The following is an 18,510-nucleotide window of genomic DNA, read 5'->3' on the forward strand; positions in this document are numbered from 1 at the left end:
GCAGCACAAAGCAGGCTCAGGACTAAAGGACACCCACCACTGATGGAGGAATCTTCGAGTCTTTCTCCCTCTGAGTTCTCAACCAATTTGCAATGTAACCAGCATAGTTAAAAGCACTTTGAGACTTGAACACTACAAAGGTTATTATCTACAGAGAATGACAGCTTATGTTAACAAACAAGCAAGTGAAAAACAGATTCGGGGCTTAACAAAAATACATCACTAATTATTTTTTTTCTTTAAACAAAGCCAGGCCCATTCTCTGGAAAACTAAACCACTCTGAAACAGAGCCCTCCCCAGGGAAGAGACGATCTTTATTCTTACCATCAACTGCTCTACATCTGGAGACTAGCTCCCACAACACCAGTCCCATTGCATACATGTCTATTCTCAGGAAGGCGTCTCGTTGGAAGTTGATTGCTCCCTCTAACACTTCGGGAGCCATATACCTCCTTGTTCCCACCTATAGAGAAAAAACACAACTTAGGTTACATTCCAGTTGGGCCCATCAGCCTCCACTGGTTGGAGATGCACTCATTAGATGAGTGCTGGTTTCATTAGCCTTAAGGCTACTTCTGCTGAAGTTGCACCTCGCTCGAAAAACAAGTAAAAAGGGACCTGTTTTTTCTGACACGGATTCTCATTAAGATCACTTGAGTCTAGATAAGCTACCTGAAGGAAAAAGCCAAAGTGCATGGCTACGTGTGTGATATTCATTCAGCATATGCTACAGGTCTAATTTAAATGCAGCGTGAGCGTGGCACGGTGAGTATGGATGAAATCCTGCCTTCCCTGCATCCCACCGCATCTTGGTCCAGCAGCATATGCTGCATGAAAAAATGCTGTCTTTGGAGACACACAAAACACCCTGAGGTCAAGTCAGACTTGGTTATCATAGTGGTTGAAAGTTCAATCCCCTTTCACTAAAAAAAAATTAAACATATAAAGAAAAAAGAGAAGAGTAAAATTGATATATCCTGAAATGGTAGGAAAAGATGTTGGTTTGACAGCCCTGGATAAAAAAGACTCCTGCATCCACAGGAGTAGTAAAGCATGAACCCTGCAAAGTCTACCCTGCCCTGGCTTGCTGTGATCTGTTTGGAAAAGATCCCCTCTCACTTTGAGGGGATTCAGTCCTCATTATAATGCCTATCTTGTGTTTAGTCCAGGCAGAGACATAACGAGCTCTTCATGTGCTTGTGGTTAAATACGTGGCAGAATTATAACCCATAATGTAGGAGAGCAGAGAAAGGAACAAAACCCTACCTTTTTAACATGGGAACTGAAATGCCTTTAATATTTTCCTTTAAGAAATTCTCATCTGTTCTTGCTGTTACCTGGGGCACTGAGTACGGGGGAAGTCAGCACGTGAAAAGGTGTGGAAAATACTGGAAAAGCCCAAAAGAAGAGGGCAAAAATGAGGAAAGCTGGGGGTGGGGGCTAACCCAGCAAAGTGTTTGCTCCTTCTGAGATAAAGGTAAAAAGGGAGCCCGTACTGGAGACAAGCATTCAAAAAACCCTAGAGGCACACGGAGGGGATGCTGGCCTTGCTGTGCCCTGGCACGAGAGCAGAACAAGGGGCCGCTCACCACAACGCAAAGCCAGAAAATTAAGCACTCATAAAAACATAGTAAATTGTTTACGCAGCACACAGCCAGCTTGCAAGATCTGCTGTTGCTAAAGGTCACCCAAGCAGCCAGCCCCGCTGAATTCCTAAAAATAAATGAATAATTTTAGGAGTATTAATATTTAATACCAAGACAATAAAGAGTCAACAAGTCCTGTGTTTGAAGGAAGAAGCCCCCTGCCCCCGGGGCCGGGGGGGACTCCACCCGCACAGCGGCTGGGAGGGGCTGAGCACTCTCCCCACTCACGCAGATCAAAGCAGCTCCTAGAATTTATGTCTGAGCACAAGCTTTTATGGAAAATACATATCTCGAAGAGAATTAAATGCATCTATACAAACTATCCCCTACTCCTGAGGAGATAATGGCAAGCCTAACTTTTTAAAATGTTATTGTTAAAGATAATGATTACCTGTCCATGAGTGTCCCCTGGGGGTTTCCCCACTCACGCAGATCAAAGCAGCTCCTAGAATTTATGTCTGAGCACAAGCTTTTATGGAAAATACATATCTCGAAGAGAATTAAATGCATCTATACAAACTATCCCCTACTCCTGAGGAGATAATGGCAAGCCTAACTTTTTAAAATGTTATTGTTAAAGATAATGATTACCTGTCCATGAGTGTCCCCTGGGGGTTTTCCAGGTTCAAACCGTACAGCTAGTCCAAAATCGGCTAGCACTGCCGTCAAGTCATTCTTCAGCAAGACATTTTTACTCTTGAAGTCCCTACGGACAAGCCAAGAAGCAAGTTTGGGAAGAGTTTATTATGGCACGCGTCTAAATCACATTGCAACACACCACTTTGTAAGTCTATAGGTTTAGCAGCCCCCAGTAAATCAGCTCCTTCCTTCCTTCCCCGGCTGCCCGGCACGGCCAGCACTGGCAAATTCAGCTGCTCCTCGCTGCCTATGTCCCTAAACCACAACCAAGCAGCCCTGTGCTGCCCGGCACAGAGTCAGCCAAACTCTACAGTGAATTAACCTCAAAATAAAGGCAGAGAGTGATATGAAGGGAGTGTTTTAATTAGAGCAGGCAGTATAAGGCACCATTTTTTGCTCTGAGCCCCAGCTGTGGACCCCCGTCTCTGGGGACTTCTTACATTTCTCACTCCCAATTACAAAAGCAAGACAGGTTAAGGGGGTGCATTGACTCTTTATCCTAGTAAGGATGTTTGCTCCTATCTACAAAATTAGATCTTCCTGGAAATCAGCAGATGCTGGTGGGACTCTCTTCACCCTGACGACACGCTTCAACAGACTTTTGCCATAGTCATCTATTACACTTATGCTTTAATTGCTGGATTGATCTTCCCCAGAGAATTCGGAAGGTTGGAAAGCAAGCAGGGAAGGGGGTGAGCCCACACTCAGACAAGCTGTCAGGATCGGACTGGGCAGCTGACGGGCAGGTGTAAGCATTTGCAATAGAGATGGTGGGTCTGTGCTTGAAGGTGGCTTTACGGGGACATTTGTGTCAGTCCTGTGCTGCAGCAGGATCGTTTCAGGGCAGCTCAGGTAAATCTGCAGGGGCTGGAAAGGGGGGGTAGGGGGGTGGAGGAGGGTCACACCGAGATGCCTAACCAGTCAAGCCCTGTTCCCTGGGCTTCCTGCATTTTCATCTGAAAAGGAATATTTGGCAATCTAATTAAATTACAGACCTTAGACAGCAGATGGCAATTGTCCTGTATGCTCAGCATTATAATTTCCCTACCATCAATTCACTCAGTGACCCTGCTGATTGCAGGACATTGCAGGCCTGCACAAAATAATTAATGAGGGCAGATACAATTGTTCCGCACTAGAGGGACCTGTCAAAATTCTTTGGGAAGAGAGAAACTGCTGGACCATAGAGAAGGGCTGCTCGCTGCAGCTTTGGATTCCAGAGCACCATCTCAAAGCACCATGAGCAAAAATCATCCTGTACTACCCAGGCCCTGATTCTGAGCTTAAAAAATCAGAAGAAAGGATTTTCTAAGCTAAACACAGCATAATGGGCATTTCTGGCTCAAGTGTTAAGATGGGAGAAGTGAGTGTGGAGTTGGAGAGCATCATACAGCCAGGGAAGCCCAGCAGAAACCAAACCAGCCTCCATCACCTCAAGGGGTCACACAGGGTTTCCAGGGACACAGCATAATTTTGCAGAACCTGCAAAACATTTGTACCCCTCCGTTACACAGAAAAACACCACTGACCTAATACCTGTTGTCTTAGAGACTGACTGCTTCTATGCTATAGCAGTTTCCCCACAGGCTTAGAAAACAGCCATCATCTAATGACACAGATAAACTCCTTTGCTCAGTCAGCATTAGGGGATTATGCCCTCCAGGATGGTACAGATTGTGCACAAGATTTTTGCAAAACAGTGGCTCAACAAGGACCACACAGAAATTATTAGACAAGTCTGCCTGAACAATATGTTTCCAAAGCGAAGCGAGATGTAAACCAGTATTACTGTACAGGCATTTGCTGCTGTTCACCCGCACTGCCCTTTGAGCATGCAACAATTAACTACTACATCTTGATACATCATGCAGGGATTTCCCTTTGTGCTTCTTTCTGCCTCCCCCATTTCCATACATTTCCCAATTTTTCCATGCTTTCCTTCCTTCCACAAACCACCTTGAACTGGCAAGTGTAAGCTGCTATGCAAACATAACCAGGACAGGGAGAAAGACCTAATCCAAGCCACGCCAAGCAGAATTCCCGCTAACACCGTACGCACTAGACCATCCTAAAACGGTCACTCATAAAGGAAAGCGGCCTGAAAAGAAGAAAATATCTTTTTCTGTATAATGCTTCAAGCTAGGGAACAAGGGAGCGATTGGGCTATGAATGATGGGTGCGTTAACTCGATTCAGACACTGGAGATTTTATTTTCAGTTTCCACGTGGGGGCACTTTCACACCAACAAGAGATCCCACAACTTTAATCCTCCTTGTAGTGCTGGGGGCCGGTGAGGAGTCAGCTGAACCCCTGCCCAGCAGACTTGGGGAGTCCCATCCGGCAACCCCAGCATCTTGGCATCCATTGTGTGAAGGCATTGAAAAAATACATCCTTCCCTCCCCCTCCTTTAAAACGTATTTAGTGTTTTCTTTTAAAACAAAAATAAAACTAAAAGGAGTGGGCTAATCCAAGGGAAATCCCCTTTGTCCTGAAATCCCTTTTCCGTAGGTATGTGCTAAATTCACACAAATGGTGCATTCTTCATCTTTTATCATTTGCTAAATGGATGGGGACACTAATGAGCACGATCTGTTGCTTTAAAGCCTTTCTATAGCCTTTCTCTGTTCCCCACCCTCAGGAATTTTCCTGTATAAACCACTGCCTTTATTCCACAGGGACAAATGTCAGGGACACAGGGGTCAGCTCCAGGAGCAGCACAAAGGCAGCTTCAGGCTCTTTCAACAGCCCCCAGCTCTCAGAAACCTTCAAGTTTGGGGAGGGGGTTGTTTTGGGGGTAGGGACACCCTTGCAAAAACAGGGATTATTTTGCCGTACATAAAGACAGCCCTGCTAGATCAGGTACAAATTGCTGCAGCTGGATGTGGGGTATTAAGTCCCTCCTAGATGAAATGTGGTGGGTGCTGGGGGAGTATGGCTGCAGATTACAGCATGTAGTCCACGTAAATCCCTTCTGGAAAACTCTCCCCTCCTGCCATGCCACTAGCAAACCGCTTGGTAGAGATGCTTTAGTCCAGGGCAAGCAGTGTAGGACTTTAGAGAAGGGCTAAAAAAAGTTATCATTGCAATGAGGCGGGTTTAACCCACTGATTTCTGGATTCTAACTGTCCCCACCTGCCACCCAGGTGGGTTGAAGTGTGTGCCAAGAGGCCTCAGAGGCACCATGGTGCCTGCTCGGATGTCTCCCGTAAGTACCCTGGCACGATTTGGGCACTATAAAACTACAGTGAAAAATAAACAGCAGCCATTTTCTGCATTTCTACAGTTTCTCCATTTCTTACCTAATGATGAAAAGCTGTATGAGAGGACACGCAGGGGAGTTATCAGCCTACAACACTTAGGGAAAAAAAGGGTCCAATTCTTGGTACGGCCACAGAAATACACAGATTGTAATGTGAACTATCAAGCACAGTCCTTTCAAAGAGCAGTTCTGCAGCAACCAGAGTTCTCCTCCCACTACATGTCAGGAGAAGAGCTGATGGAAGAGGGAAGCACCTACCCTACAGACATTTGCCATAAACCACTACCAACCATAATGACTGTTTCATGGACAAGACACTTACTTGCCCTTCACCATTTCATATGTGGCTGAAAAAAATTCTTGTCTTAGCACAGGATTTTTTGGGTTAAAAGGCATTTACTTCATAAAAGCACAATCTCCTCCTCCATTCAACAGCATCATTTCAAAGAGGTTGCAAACGTTTGAACGCAGCACTTGAGTGGTGTCAATGAAAGAGGCCATACCTGTGTGCTATAGCAGGTTTGTGTCCTTCACCTTTGCACCAAGGGACATCTTCATGAAGGTAGGACAAGCCACGGGCCATTGTTTCTGCAACATGGCAGAGCTCATTCCAGCTGATAATATTGCCCTTCAGGTAATCGGTCAGAGAGCCCTGCGAAACAGGACATCGTATGTTCTTAATTGCAGGCCCTGCTACGTGACAGATGTGCCAACTCATCAGTTTAGAAAATGGTTTTAATGAGTGCTTGAGAAATTTGAACCTTGATTTAACAGGGGGAATAAAATCACTAGTGAAAGTAAAAAAGAGGAAGAAATAAAAACCAGAAACATTTGTGAATCCTCAGTCTTTGACAGCACAGAAAGTATCTGGATGTCTAGAAGGAGTCTACTAATCTGCCAGGGAAGGAGAGGGAGGTAAGGGATAAAATCTCAAAATAGAGCAATTCATCTAACCTAAGAAGGGGGAAAGCTTTCCATGCAAGCAGATCATGCATCGTATCAGCTGGTTGTGGCAATGATTGACTCAGTAGACCTTGGATTAAACAGAGGGATAACACTGCTGGCTCAACCCCGGATTTGCACGTGTTTGTTTTAATTGTTAGTCATATTTGATAACTAAAGCAATCCATGAAATGGGAGATATGCCCCAAGCTTCAAAAGCAAACACAAAGCCCATCTGCAAGGGGTGAGCTGGGACTGCAATGGTCTGCGACATCCAGCTCCCACACGTTCATCTAAGCACATTAAGAGATGGTGACCAACACATATGTGAGCTGTGGCTTTTTGTGCCTCTTTCTCTGCCCGGGTCCCACCTTATTAATCCTATGTTTGTGTGGGAAAGTCTTGAAAGCTAAAGGAAGGGCCTTTGAAGGAGGGGAGCAGGAGCACTTCTCCGCTACCACTGAGCCATGGCTCACTAGGGACAGCCTGGATAGATTACAGGGGAGCTTCTGGGAGAATATTAGACACCAAATCCTGCTGTTTCACAACCAGCCACCCCTCTGCCTTCCCAAAATGTACGTGCAATGATACGTTACCTTGTCGTGGAAAGCTGTGATCAGCCAGAGCTCTGTCTCTAGGTTTGTCCCTCTTTTCTCTGCTGCGATAAATTGCAAAAGGTTTTCATGCTTCATGCCAGGAGTATTGAAAATCTCCCTCTCGCTCTGCCAAGATTGCTTATCCTAAAGCAGGGAGAAACGCACCATCAAAGATCACGCTTCCCTTTAAAGCAAACAGCTCCTTCAGCTCAGTCAGAGCTGCTCACAGTCCTCTTAATATCTTCCTCCGGCATTTGGATGTGATGTAGCCCTTCAAAATGAGGCTGTTTTCCTAAAGGGTAGTTGCTGTTCTCGGTTTCCCTTCTCCAAAATTATCGTCAGCTATTCCTAAAGCACATGTGTGGGGAGGGGGGAGGAATGCAAACTCAACCTCCCTGAGAAATAAGATTTGTCAAGATTTCCTAAGGATGCTTGCAAGAATAAAGCCTGCACATACAGCACCCAGATCTGCATCGTAGCTGTAATTGTTACAATTGCAAAATCTAGGCTCTACTGAATATTTACTAGTAGGGCACAGCTGGCTTGGACAGAAGATGTGCAAATCTCCTTTAGCAACGCTATGACAACAAATACGAGGTGAAAAATCAACGAAGAAGGAGATAGCGGAGGAGCACAAAGATATTTCAGTCATTTTTCTTTCATTTGACTTTGGCCTGCTTTACTCTTTCCATCTGCAATTCCTAGAGAGTCAAGACAGAAGCGTTCAAAGGTTTCCTAGAGCGGAAGACGTGAGCTGACAGAAACGCTGCAGTGCAATTAGCTTTCACAGCACCAGGGCTGTGCCTTTGTAAGCTGTAAACTGTTTGCTAGGTTCGGATCTGGATTTACAATCCACCCAGGCAGGACACACAAAGCCGGGGCTTTGGTCCTTTGTGTGCACTAGGGGCACGGCAGCTGCTCGCTGCCTTGCTGGACTTTAACAACACGGACATTCGTAGTGAAGTTAAAATACTCTGTAGATTTCAAAATGGGCTTGGTTTTGCCCTTCTTGCAACAACTACTACTACAGGAAGCATTTGGCAATGGGATAACACAGAGAAAAGCGTAGGAAGGGAGGGTCCTTGAATTTTTTCCCCCAGCAGAAGAGTCCAAATGTATCTTTGTTATGGTCTTAAAAACCATGACCTCCACAGGCACTTAGAGCATCTCAGGGCCGGTGAGGAAGCCTAGCGAGTGAGAACCTAATGCAATGCCCTTCTCACCTGAATAGGGAAGATTTTCACTGCTACGTAGTCATTCATCAGCTGAGCCTTCCACACACAGCCGAAGCGTCCCCTCGCCTTGATCTCCAAGAGCTGCAGAGGCTTTAGGCCAACCAGGGGAGAAGGGGGTGGTGGGCCGGGGTCCTGCACGAGAGAAAAACATTGTCACCAGCTGAAGCTGGACTGTGAAACAAAGAAAAGGGAGGAATGGAGAGATCGCATATGGGAAAAGAGGGCTAAAGAAGTAACATTTTATTTAATACAAATTATTTCAATGTACTGTTTGCATCAAGAGCAGCCCGAAACTCCCTATTTTGCTTTGTAGAGTATTTGTATAGAACATATATAACAATCTATGCCTCCAAGTGTCACTTTGTGTGTCAAACTACTGCCTGTCATCCTCTGGCAAAACCTGAATTCTCCTATGTTTTCAAAGCAAGAGCTATTTTGGGCTGTAAAACACCGATGACCTCAAGGCTACCTCCTGCCAAAAGAAGGAACTTTTTGATCTTTGTGACCCAACAGCGAACTACACCTAAAACCTCCCACTGCTTTGCAATTCATTAGGCGTGTTTCACATAACCCCAGCAATGGGCAGTAAACAGGTCTGTCAGCATCATAAAGATCGTATCTGTTTAAACTCTGCATTTGTGCAGGAGAACAACGCAAACCCGCAGGACGCGTGGGGTTGGAGCTCTGTCCTATCTGCTTTCAGATGGGAGAGGTTCACACTATGGGCTGTAATGGGCACAGGAGGGAGGCAGAGGTTGCTGCTCGGCCCTTCAGAAGAAACCAGAAGGCTCAGGGCACAGCAGAGCCAGCAAGGACCAGTTCCCGATGGCTTTGGGCCATAAGGATGACCTTCTGCATGCATTCTCTGATGGCTCATGAAAACTGAGCTTCAACAGGGAAAGCATCTCCCCTCACCCCATAAAGCTGGTAGGAACTTTATCATCTCTCTGATCTCTGCTCCTCTGCAAAGCTGGCTGAAATCAGGCAATGGCTTTGAGAGTTTGGGGGGAAGGGTAGCCACCAAGCAAGGCTGCGTAACTCCATCCCTTAGGAATCTTGGACATGGTGATAACCCCGTCTAAACCCATCAGCCTCACAGGGGGCACTAACACCACCACAGAAGCCAACTGTACCACCAACTTCAAAAAGAGAGAAGTTAAGCTACCTGAAAAGAGTGAAGTAAAAGTGGATGTGAGCATACACTGAGCAGCCTCTATGCCTTTTGTAAGGTCCAAATAAAGGGGAGTGATTCCCTCACCTCATTAATGTCGACATGCCCGTAGGGAGGCTTGCGGTGACGGTACATCCAGAAGGCCAAGAGGATGGCCACGGAGAGGACAGCGATGGGGAGCAGCGAGTACACCAGGATGTTGAGCAGGGAGGGTGTTGGCGGTGGCGGCTCGTATATGACTGCAAGAAAAGAGCAGGGTAAACGAGCGAAAGGACGCTTCAGGCGTGCGACAGCACTGTCAGCTACACATCCAGATGCAACCAAACCCCATCCTTCCTTCTACGCCCAAGTTGACAATGCTTAGTGGCATGTCCCATCACATCCCAACAGTATTCATGAGGCTCTGCGGTTTCCTCTTTTCCATATGGCTATTAGTAATGGAGTTGCAATGGTCCAAACCACACTTTGCAAGCCAAGCCTCCATCTGACCTTTATTTAAGATGGGTATTTCTTGCTGGGATACATAAAAGCAGAAAATTTCCTCCTCTTAACCCTTCCGAATGTATTAAGCAAGCATGAAATCCCTCACAGTGTTGCTGTGCCTTTTACAGTGATTGACAAGATGTCAGTTTTTAGTAAAATGCTGCCGGAGCCACAATCAAATGCACTATTCCCACAGTAGTTCTTGTTCCAAATTACATCAGTGCAGTTGAGACACAAACAATGGGAATACTAAATGGAGCCATGTTGCTATGTTGGAGACAGGGAAGGAAAAAATAGCAAGACTTGCCAAATTAAACAAAAAACTGTGAGAGAAAGAATATCTGCTACTAGGTTGCTACGGGTACATTAATAACAGGAGATAAAACCCATGTAAACAATTAAAAACTTAACAGGAAAGCCTAGGAAAATCTGATAATGGTCTATTGGAACATCTCTGTAAATGTAGGTAGTTGATAGCAAAAGAAACCATCCTAAGGAAAAGAGCCACCTGCTTTAATAATTTTTATTGAATGATACTTTAGTAAGCATACAGCTAAAACAATCATCATTATTCTGTTAGCCTCTGAAGAAGGACATGCTATTACTTTTCCTCCTTGAAGTATATCCACAAACTCTGAAAGCTGACATGAACACCCATTCCCTTTCAATCCCCAGAACAACAAAATAGCAATCAAATGCAAAAATCCTAGATGCTCAAGGCATTTGGAGACCTGCAACCTATGAAAATTAATAAAGAAGGTGCCAAATACCTTTTAAGAGTTTGACTCTTGTTCCATGCTGTATACAGCACTCTGCCCTCCTCCCCTCGTGCGGGATTTTGTTTTGTAATATCCCACTGTGAACACCCACCATAAAGAAAACCTAATCCTTAGTGATGGTATCTGAGGGGTTAGTACAACACACTTTACCCACAGAGTGAAACAACCTTAAAAAACGACTCTTAAAGAACCGCAGCAAAAGGATTTCTGGACTTTGTAACCAAAATGGTACTTTGTGTCCTGTTGGATGTAGTTTTTTGCTCAACATCCAAGAACTCAAAGTCATCGCAAATTGGATCTAGAGGAAGAGATCCCAACTCCCCATCCACCCAGTCACTCACCTTCTGGGCCGGTGACTTCAGGCAAATGGGTAAATTTCTCATTGCAATAGTTGCCCTCGCAGCAGCAGAAAAACACTTGAGGGTTTTCTTCTGTGGCTACACACTCCTGCCTGCATCAAGGAGGGACAGACAATGAAGGGAAGAGAAAAAACATGAGCCAACTCCTGCCTCTTGTCTTTGGGAGCCGACCTGCCCCAAATTGTCTTCTCCATGCACCTTCTGCTGCTGCACCGCACAGATCAGCAATCTCCACTTACGGAAAACAACTTGGCACTCAAATACTCCAGTGGATAGCAAAGACCCTTGAAAAGACCGTAAAGGAAACAAATGCTTCCATATGTACTGAAGGCATTAGATGGTGAGTAATAAATAACAGCCGCTGCCGCTAACTGAATGAGAAGCAGAAGAACGATGGAGAGATGCCTCACTCCCTGAACAGTGTCTTTCCCACAGCCCATATGTACGCTGTCAGGGGAGAGGAGTATTTGATCATGCAATTAAAGTTTGTAACATAAAGCACATATGACGAGGGCTGAGCTAAGACTGCTCTCACAGCCTTGAGCATCACTTAACTCTACGCACTAGAAAGGCACCAGACAACAGCAGCAACAGCCCTGCCGCAGGTTTGGGGTTGTTTTTTGTTTGTTTGTTTGTTTGTTTTTTAAGTTTAATTTCCAAGTGCCATCTCCTTCTCCTTTAAAAAACCTATTCCTGCACAAAAGTCTTTAAGAAAATCAGGTTGCTGCTCTCATTTTTCTGTATTTGCCTGTTATCCAGGTACCACTACAGCCTTCTCAGCACTGAGGTTTCCTTCCACACCGTGCACTGGGACTTCCACAGATCAGCCAACTCCACTTCCACACATCCTCCCTCTCCCACAGATCAATGCCAAAAGAGGTGTGCAGTGATTTTTGCAGTGCTCTAGCAGTCATTTCTTTCTCTTTCTTAAATGCCTGCTTCCTTTCCCTGCCACCTTTTGCTACGTTACCCTCCGCTTTTAGTTATTAGGGTTGCAGAACTGCTCTCCGCCGAGAACTGGATCAAACTATTTCCTGAAGCCCAGCTAAATTATATGCATGACTTCCTTCCTTCGACCACTCGGAGGAAGTAGCAAAACAATCATACGTGTTTGACATTATTACTCATTTATGAACCCATGCCAAGCCTCCCTTTCTGTGGTATCACTGACATACTGCCACGAGAAGAACGGAAAGGGCTCTCTTCAATCATAATGCAGGGTAGTTTTCACCGCTTTATTCCTTTTGGGGGAAAAAAGCAGCTATAGCTGAAATGTCTCCTGCGAGGTCTCAGCTGGGAAGCACTTGATTTGTTTTTCAGGCTTTTATTTTTTTAAACTTCAAAGAAAAAAAGCAGCTATTTGACTTATTCAAATGAACAATGATGTTTCAACAAGTTAAGCAATGTTTCCAGATGCTTTTTCGTGAAATCGGATAACAAGCCGTTTGGATTTAACAGCATCAGTATTGGAGTCTTCAACAGAAAACACATCCTTTGCTAAATCTGTTGGTTAAGAAATCAAGCTAATGAGTGAAAACAGCCTGCTCCGCATCTGCAATTCATTATCCCTGTCTTTGAGTTAGTGTGTGCTCAGGGCAGCCATCCAGGTATATATGACATGTTATACTTAGCAAATATTACAAATGAGACAGTGGGAGAGAATGACACATTTTTCTATGGCAGAAAGGGCATGTTTCTTAGTGGTTCACATGCTCTTCAAGGCAACATGAATACACCTCTCCAGTGGGGCTGTGTAAATAAACGAAGAGCTTTTTTAAACACTACCTTTTCCTATAACCTTAAATGTACATGTGCCACATTCTCGTTTCCTTAAGATAAAGAACAGAGTAAGGAGCCATCACTCTCAATGTCCCAGTCTTTCCACTCCTGAATTTTTCGCCTTCCAGCAACAAGGAGACAGCACTTGGCACGTACCAGGACGTACTGCCCGTGCTCCAAGAGGAGCTGCAGCCTGGCAGAATAGGACCGTGTCCTGCATCCAGGGGACACTTGTGTAGATGCAGGTACAGGTGCATCTCCTGAGGCTGCACCCAGGAGCTCGACATCCAAAGGTGCTGAAGACAGAGACAAAAAGGGCATTGGCACAGCACTGTCGATCAAAAAATCATCTTTTTTATCCATTTTTGCCATCTTGGGATGCAACACTACCCGCATGAAAGACTGCCAAGGGCACTCAAGGGAAGGGAAAAAAAAAAACCCTTAAAAAAGACTGCATTTAAACAGTCTTTATTTAATTCAAGCTAACCTTTATTTCAAATGTTGCTTTCAACACTTGTACTGTGTTAATTCTCAGAAGATCTTTTAGCTTTGCCCTGGAACTGCGGCTTTGAAGAATCAGGCTGCAGGATAATGGATGCTCAACCCCAGGGCTGCAAAAAGGCTTGTGAGGAGCCCTGGAAACTTTTTACCATTGCAACAGAGCAACACATTATGACAAAGTTTAAGAACCACTACATCCCTGCACAGAGACACTCAGTGACAATACAAGTGTCACTGTATATGAGAGCAGGCACTGAAAGGAGAAATCTGTTTACAGTAAACACTTCTGCTTGGAAGTAGGAAACTACAGTGACCTTCTGTTCTCAGAAGGATCGGCATTAAGATGACTAATGGGCCAAGGAGGATTGATTTATTGGGAAAGAATAAAAATTTAACTATATATAGAGCTTGGCTACGCAACTGGCAAGGGAATAGGTGCGGTGGGAAAGTAACCCCAGCGCTAATAATAGAACGAAGATGAGGAAAGACTCACAGTCGGGATAAGCTAAGACAACGGCCACAAAATCAGCGGTAGTGTACAGCACTGAAGGGAGAAAGTTCTCCAGCCATGGGACAAATCTAGTCCCAGCTTAAGCCCCACAGCTTAGGACCTGCCGTCCTAAAACTTTTGGAATGAGAAGCTACAAAGATGCGCAGCTGGGAACTGCACCAAGGTGAGATCAACCTATACTGGTGCTCTATCAAGGGAAATCCTTTAATTTTATGTTCTGTTAATCCTTATGGAAAGGGTTGGGTTCGGGCTGGTTGGCTGGCCATTGGGGGTTTTTTAACAGAAACACTGATTCTAGAGCTACTGAACATTGTCCTTTTAAACAGTGAAACTTCAGAGGGCTATTTTCTTTAGCTGTAATTCTTTTCCCCTCTGCAGAATTTCATCAAGGGACATGACAAAAGACTAGTTTATTTTCCCAGCTATTTAATGAGGCTGAAGCCTTCGTACTACAAAGCCTCGCTCCTTTTCAGCTCGCTAAATGCAGCGACACACAAACACGCGTATTGCTTTTGCTGCCTCGCTCTTTCTCCTGGCCCGTCTCTTACCTCAGCTGAAGAGCAGTGAAACTTTTTCCAACATCACAAATGCCAGAATATCTCAACCTCTAACCACCCCCAGATATCTGTGCTTTGCTAGAGAGCTCCAAATGATTCCAAGTTTTCCTTTGTATCGCCAAATGCTCTTGGAAGAACATATTGCTCTTCATTTGATGGTACAGGACACGTTTTTCAACGCATGCCAGAATTATCAAGGCTTTGCTAAGGAAAAAAAAAAAAACCACAACAAAAAACCCTAAAAGTGTCTTTTGCAGCTTCTATTTAGAAAGTCAAGGCAGATAAGTGACAATTCTGAGCGCAGCATTAGCAACAGAAGTAATTACAGCGGATGAATGGCCCAATTGACTTGGACTTGCTTTCTTTTCCTCGATGCAAAAATCATGAGCCTTTACACTTAGAGGAACAATTAAACCTGTATTCAGAAAAACCAGTTAGGCTATTACCTGTCATAACAGTTGAAGTCGTCTAACCAGCAGCCTTTCTTCACCAGCTCAATGGAGCCCGAGTTGTTTCTCCAGGAGGCGTAGCAGTGGAGCCGCTTGTCCTTCTCCCCCTCGCAGCGCTCCACGCCGCTCTGGTTGGTCTTCTCCAACTCCCAGTTGGCGTTGTAGTAAATGCATTCCCTTGTCTCAGCCTCCCCATGGCCTGGTCCTGAAGTAAAATCCAAACCCCAAGTACATTCAAGCAAAATCAGAAATGGATCCCGGAAAACAGATCTTCGTGTGGCTATGCTTTAGGTGATGCATACAATTGCCTCACTAGAAGCTAAGCAGCTCATTGATGTGAGCTTCAGCATGGTGTAGAGGGTTAATTTCCTTTGCTGGTATGAGGTGGGGAATGGAGAGGTCAGGTTTGCCTCCGCTCACAACCGGAGCTCATGGTGAAGTCAACAGCCCAGCTGAGAACCCCCCCAGGTCTCCTCTGGCCAGTGCTTCAACCGCAGGACCCTAACAGGGGGATGTATAAGGCAACCCGTACCCAGTATTTTCTAACCACAGAAACCCTGTTTAGGAAAGACAAACTCACAGGGTGCTACTTGCCGCTTGCTGGGATGTCACACAATGGAGTTACCCACTCTCTCCACCACTATTTTGGGAATCACCACCTAAAAATAAATGGTTCCTTACACGGGTAGGATGTGACTGAGGATAGATAATATTCATTCTACAGAGGAGGGCCAGACCAGTGCCTATTCCTCGCTTAGATCCCAGTTCAGGCTTATCTGGGTAAGTCTTCATATGATAAAAGCCATGTTTTTAGCTGTAGTTGAAACAGTTCACACCGCCTCTCCACCCAAGCAAGACCTTCAGCAAAAAGCAACAGTTTCCTAAACAACTCTGGCCACCCCAAATGGACGTTTGGCGACAACAAACAAAGGAGTCTCCATAGCCTGTGGGTCTTTCCCCCTTTAGAGCCTTGTACCAAAGGACTGAGGAACTCCTACTGCCCCAAGTGAAACAATTCCCCCATAGACACCATGGCACAGAACTGACACACGATTACAGACACATCCACTAAAAATAGAGTTAAGTACTGGAACACTGATATCTGCAGGTGACCTGTTTTGCCCTAAGCCTTAGAAATCCTCTCTTCATTTGGAAATATTCTACTTTGTGGCATTTTGAAGATTAGTTTAAAATGAGAAGAATGAAACAAACACAGGACAGGTAAGCAGACAACCAGAAAAGGTACCATGAAGCTCATGATTTCATAAATACTGAGATGCCATGCAGCAGCCGTCTCTCTTTGGGATTACCCAACCTAAGGCAAGGTCAGACCTGGCCATTATTTTGATGGATTGCAATCATGGAAAATGCAGGTATCCCAATAAAATGTGTTGACAACTGGGTAGAAAACACAAATGGGTCCCACAGGATGGTGAAGTGAAAGTGCTGTGCTCCCAGAACAGCCAGACCTTTGCAAAGCACGGCACTAAGTTTCTGGCTGGAAAATCTTGCAGTGCTTTCATGACTCTATCTTCTCCAAAGGCCATGAAACCTTTAATGTTGAGGTTAAGGCAGCCAGGGCCATGTCTGGATGATCTAAATGCAACCCAGCCTATGATTCCCACTCAACATGACAAACCAGGTCTCTACAAGGTGATGCAATTTACTCCTCATAAGACACTGAGCAGCGAGTGGTTTACAACCAGCAAAGAAAACACCCAGCCTGGGCACAGGCACCAGCTCCAGGCCCCAGATACCTTCTGCAGCTTCGGCCTTTCCAGACCTGAACACCCATCCACTACAGATGTCTCAAGTACCCTCACAACACCCAGCCAGAGAAGGGAACATTACTTCCAACTGAAGATCCAACATGCCAAGATTAAACAACTTGTCCCAAGTGAGCAGGATGCTGGGGGGAGCCTGACCTGCCTTTCCACAGCCTGCAACACCTCAAGTCACCAAGTCTCCAAGCTGTTAGCTGGTGGCAGAATCTGCCTCCAATTTTGCAGGGCATGGAGAGCCCTTTAGAGATGGCACTTGAGCTAGAGATTGCACTCAAGTTATTCAATGTAGCCTGATCTGCTGTAAGGAATCAACCTTCTGCTGCCAACAGGCATCAAGCAAGGAATGCAGATGACCTGGCATGGAGCAGCAGTGGAACTGCAAGAAGGTTGCAGAAGAAACCATGGTTTCAGCACAAGCTAGGTGTGATGTGTCCAGCCTGCTCCTGATACCAACACCGGGACTCAGCGATAGGTAATTTTTACGGTACAGAGCAAACTCATCAGACTAGGAAGATCTCTTTGCAAGTTGAAGAGGTGTTCAATCCTTTGATAACTCTTTTTTTTTTTTTTTGCGGAAGAATGTTTAATCTGCATCGTGGGAGAGACTGCAAAGGAGGAGGGGTATGAGAAAGTCATAAAGCTGACTTCTGAAACTGGAAATTATATTCAAAGCACACATGAACAAGAGCTCAATTTCAATAGCACCTGCAGGTTTTATCGGCACTTGCAAAGCTCCATCTGAGTTTTTCTCTGACAAGTTGCTTACTATAATAAAAACAACCTACCAATATCCCTCAACACAGAACAGTGTCAATATTGACACTCCTTGTTAAAGCCTTGATATTTGTTCTCTTGATACTTACACCACGCTTTGTCAGGGCAGATTAAGCATTTTTGCTAAATACTGGTTAAATCAGGAAAGCAAAGGAGCATTGTCTTGTGTGCGGAGAGGGCAATATCTTTTTATTTATAAAGGAATAAGTAAATATCTTAGCTTCACTGTAATACTTCACATAGCTTCCAGCTGATACTTGATAGCTAATACTCACTATCACCTTCTGGTCCAGTCCTTGAAATACATTTTGTAATATCATTTCCATCATCCCAAAGCAAATCTCACTTTTGCTCTAGATGGAAATTTCCTCTCCCTCCCCAACCTCATCTCCCAGAAAGCAGGAAGGTTTAATGAACCATTTGCCTGGGAAGCAGCCCCAAAACCTAATCCTGGCTCAGCCTCCTCTCCCTGTAACCTCGAGCAATATTGCATAGCCTCTGTTTTCTCCAGTTGCAACAAAGACCAATGCAATGCACAAAGCTGTGGTGAGATTTGATGTTTCTCTACTGTGCTTTGAAAAGGAAATGTTAAAAAGATGTGAAGCAGGAGCTGTATCGACTCTGGGACCAGCAAACCAAGGCTGCTAAATCCTGTGCTGAGCCGAGGCTCCCTTCCCCCAAGAGAGTTGTCTTTTCTGGAATAAGTTTCAGCTGAAGACTAAGATCTGCTTGCAAACACACAAACCCAACTCTGCAAACAGCAACAATGCCAGGAAAAAGGTCTTTCACAGTTTTTCCCCTGCTGTCAAAGTTTAGATGAGTTGAATAAAAGCATGTATAAAGTTTTGGGTGACTAAATATATGTATGCTTTCCTTACATCAGCTCCTAAGCATGCTCGCGTTAAAGAGACACTTTAAAAACCTGTGTGTTTGCTACCTGCTTTCACATCTTTTTAAAAAGCCATTTGGTAAGGATCCTCATCCTGCTGGGTGCTCAGAAGTGCAAGAAAGCCTTCTGTTTGCGCCCAAGATGGTCTCAGCAGG

The 18,510-nt window shown here is 45.0% G+C and overlaps 1 protein-coding gene across 1 annotated transcript in view; it reads right to left on the reverse strand.

Annotated features, from left to right (window-relative positions):
• Positions 1-15,113, reverse strand: part of ACVR2B (activin A receptor, type IIB) — a gene marked incomplete at its 5' end in the record, with an annotated part of 18,995 nt that extends 3,882 nt beyond the window's left edge. Inside the window, 8 exons of the mRNA XM_009705702.1 lie at positions 326-464; positions 2,239-2,353; positions 6,050-6,198; positions 7,085-7,228; positions 8,308-8,451; positions 9,578-9,729; positions 11,094-11,203; positions 14,906-15,113. Of these exons, the coding sequence (XP_009704004.1) occupies positions 326-464; positions 2,239-2,353; positions 6,050-6,198; positions 7,085-7,228; positions 8,308-8,451; positions 9,578-9,729; positions 11,094-11,203; positions 14,906-15,113 (1,161 nt within the window). The remainder of the gene's footprint in view (positions 1-325; positions 465-2,238; positions 2,354-6,049; positions 6,199-7,084; positions 7,229-8,307; positions 8,452-9,577; positions 9,730-11,093; positions 11,204-14,905) is intronic.
• Positions 15,114-18,510: the final 3,397 nt, after the last annotated feature.

Source organism: Cariama cristata, unplaced genomic scaffold (assembly GCF_000690535.1).
Source record: "Cariama cristata isolate BGI_N322 unplaced genomic scaffold, ASM69053v1 scaffold13788, whole genome shotgun sequence".
Taxonomy (NCBI): Eukaryota; Metazoa; Chordata; class Aves; order Cariamiformes; family Cariamidae; genus Cariama; species Cariama cristata.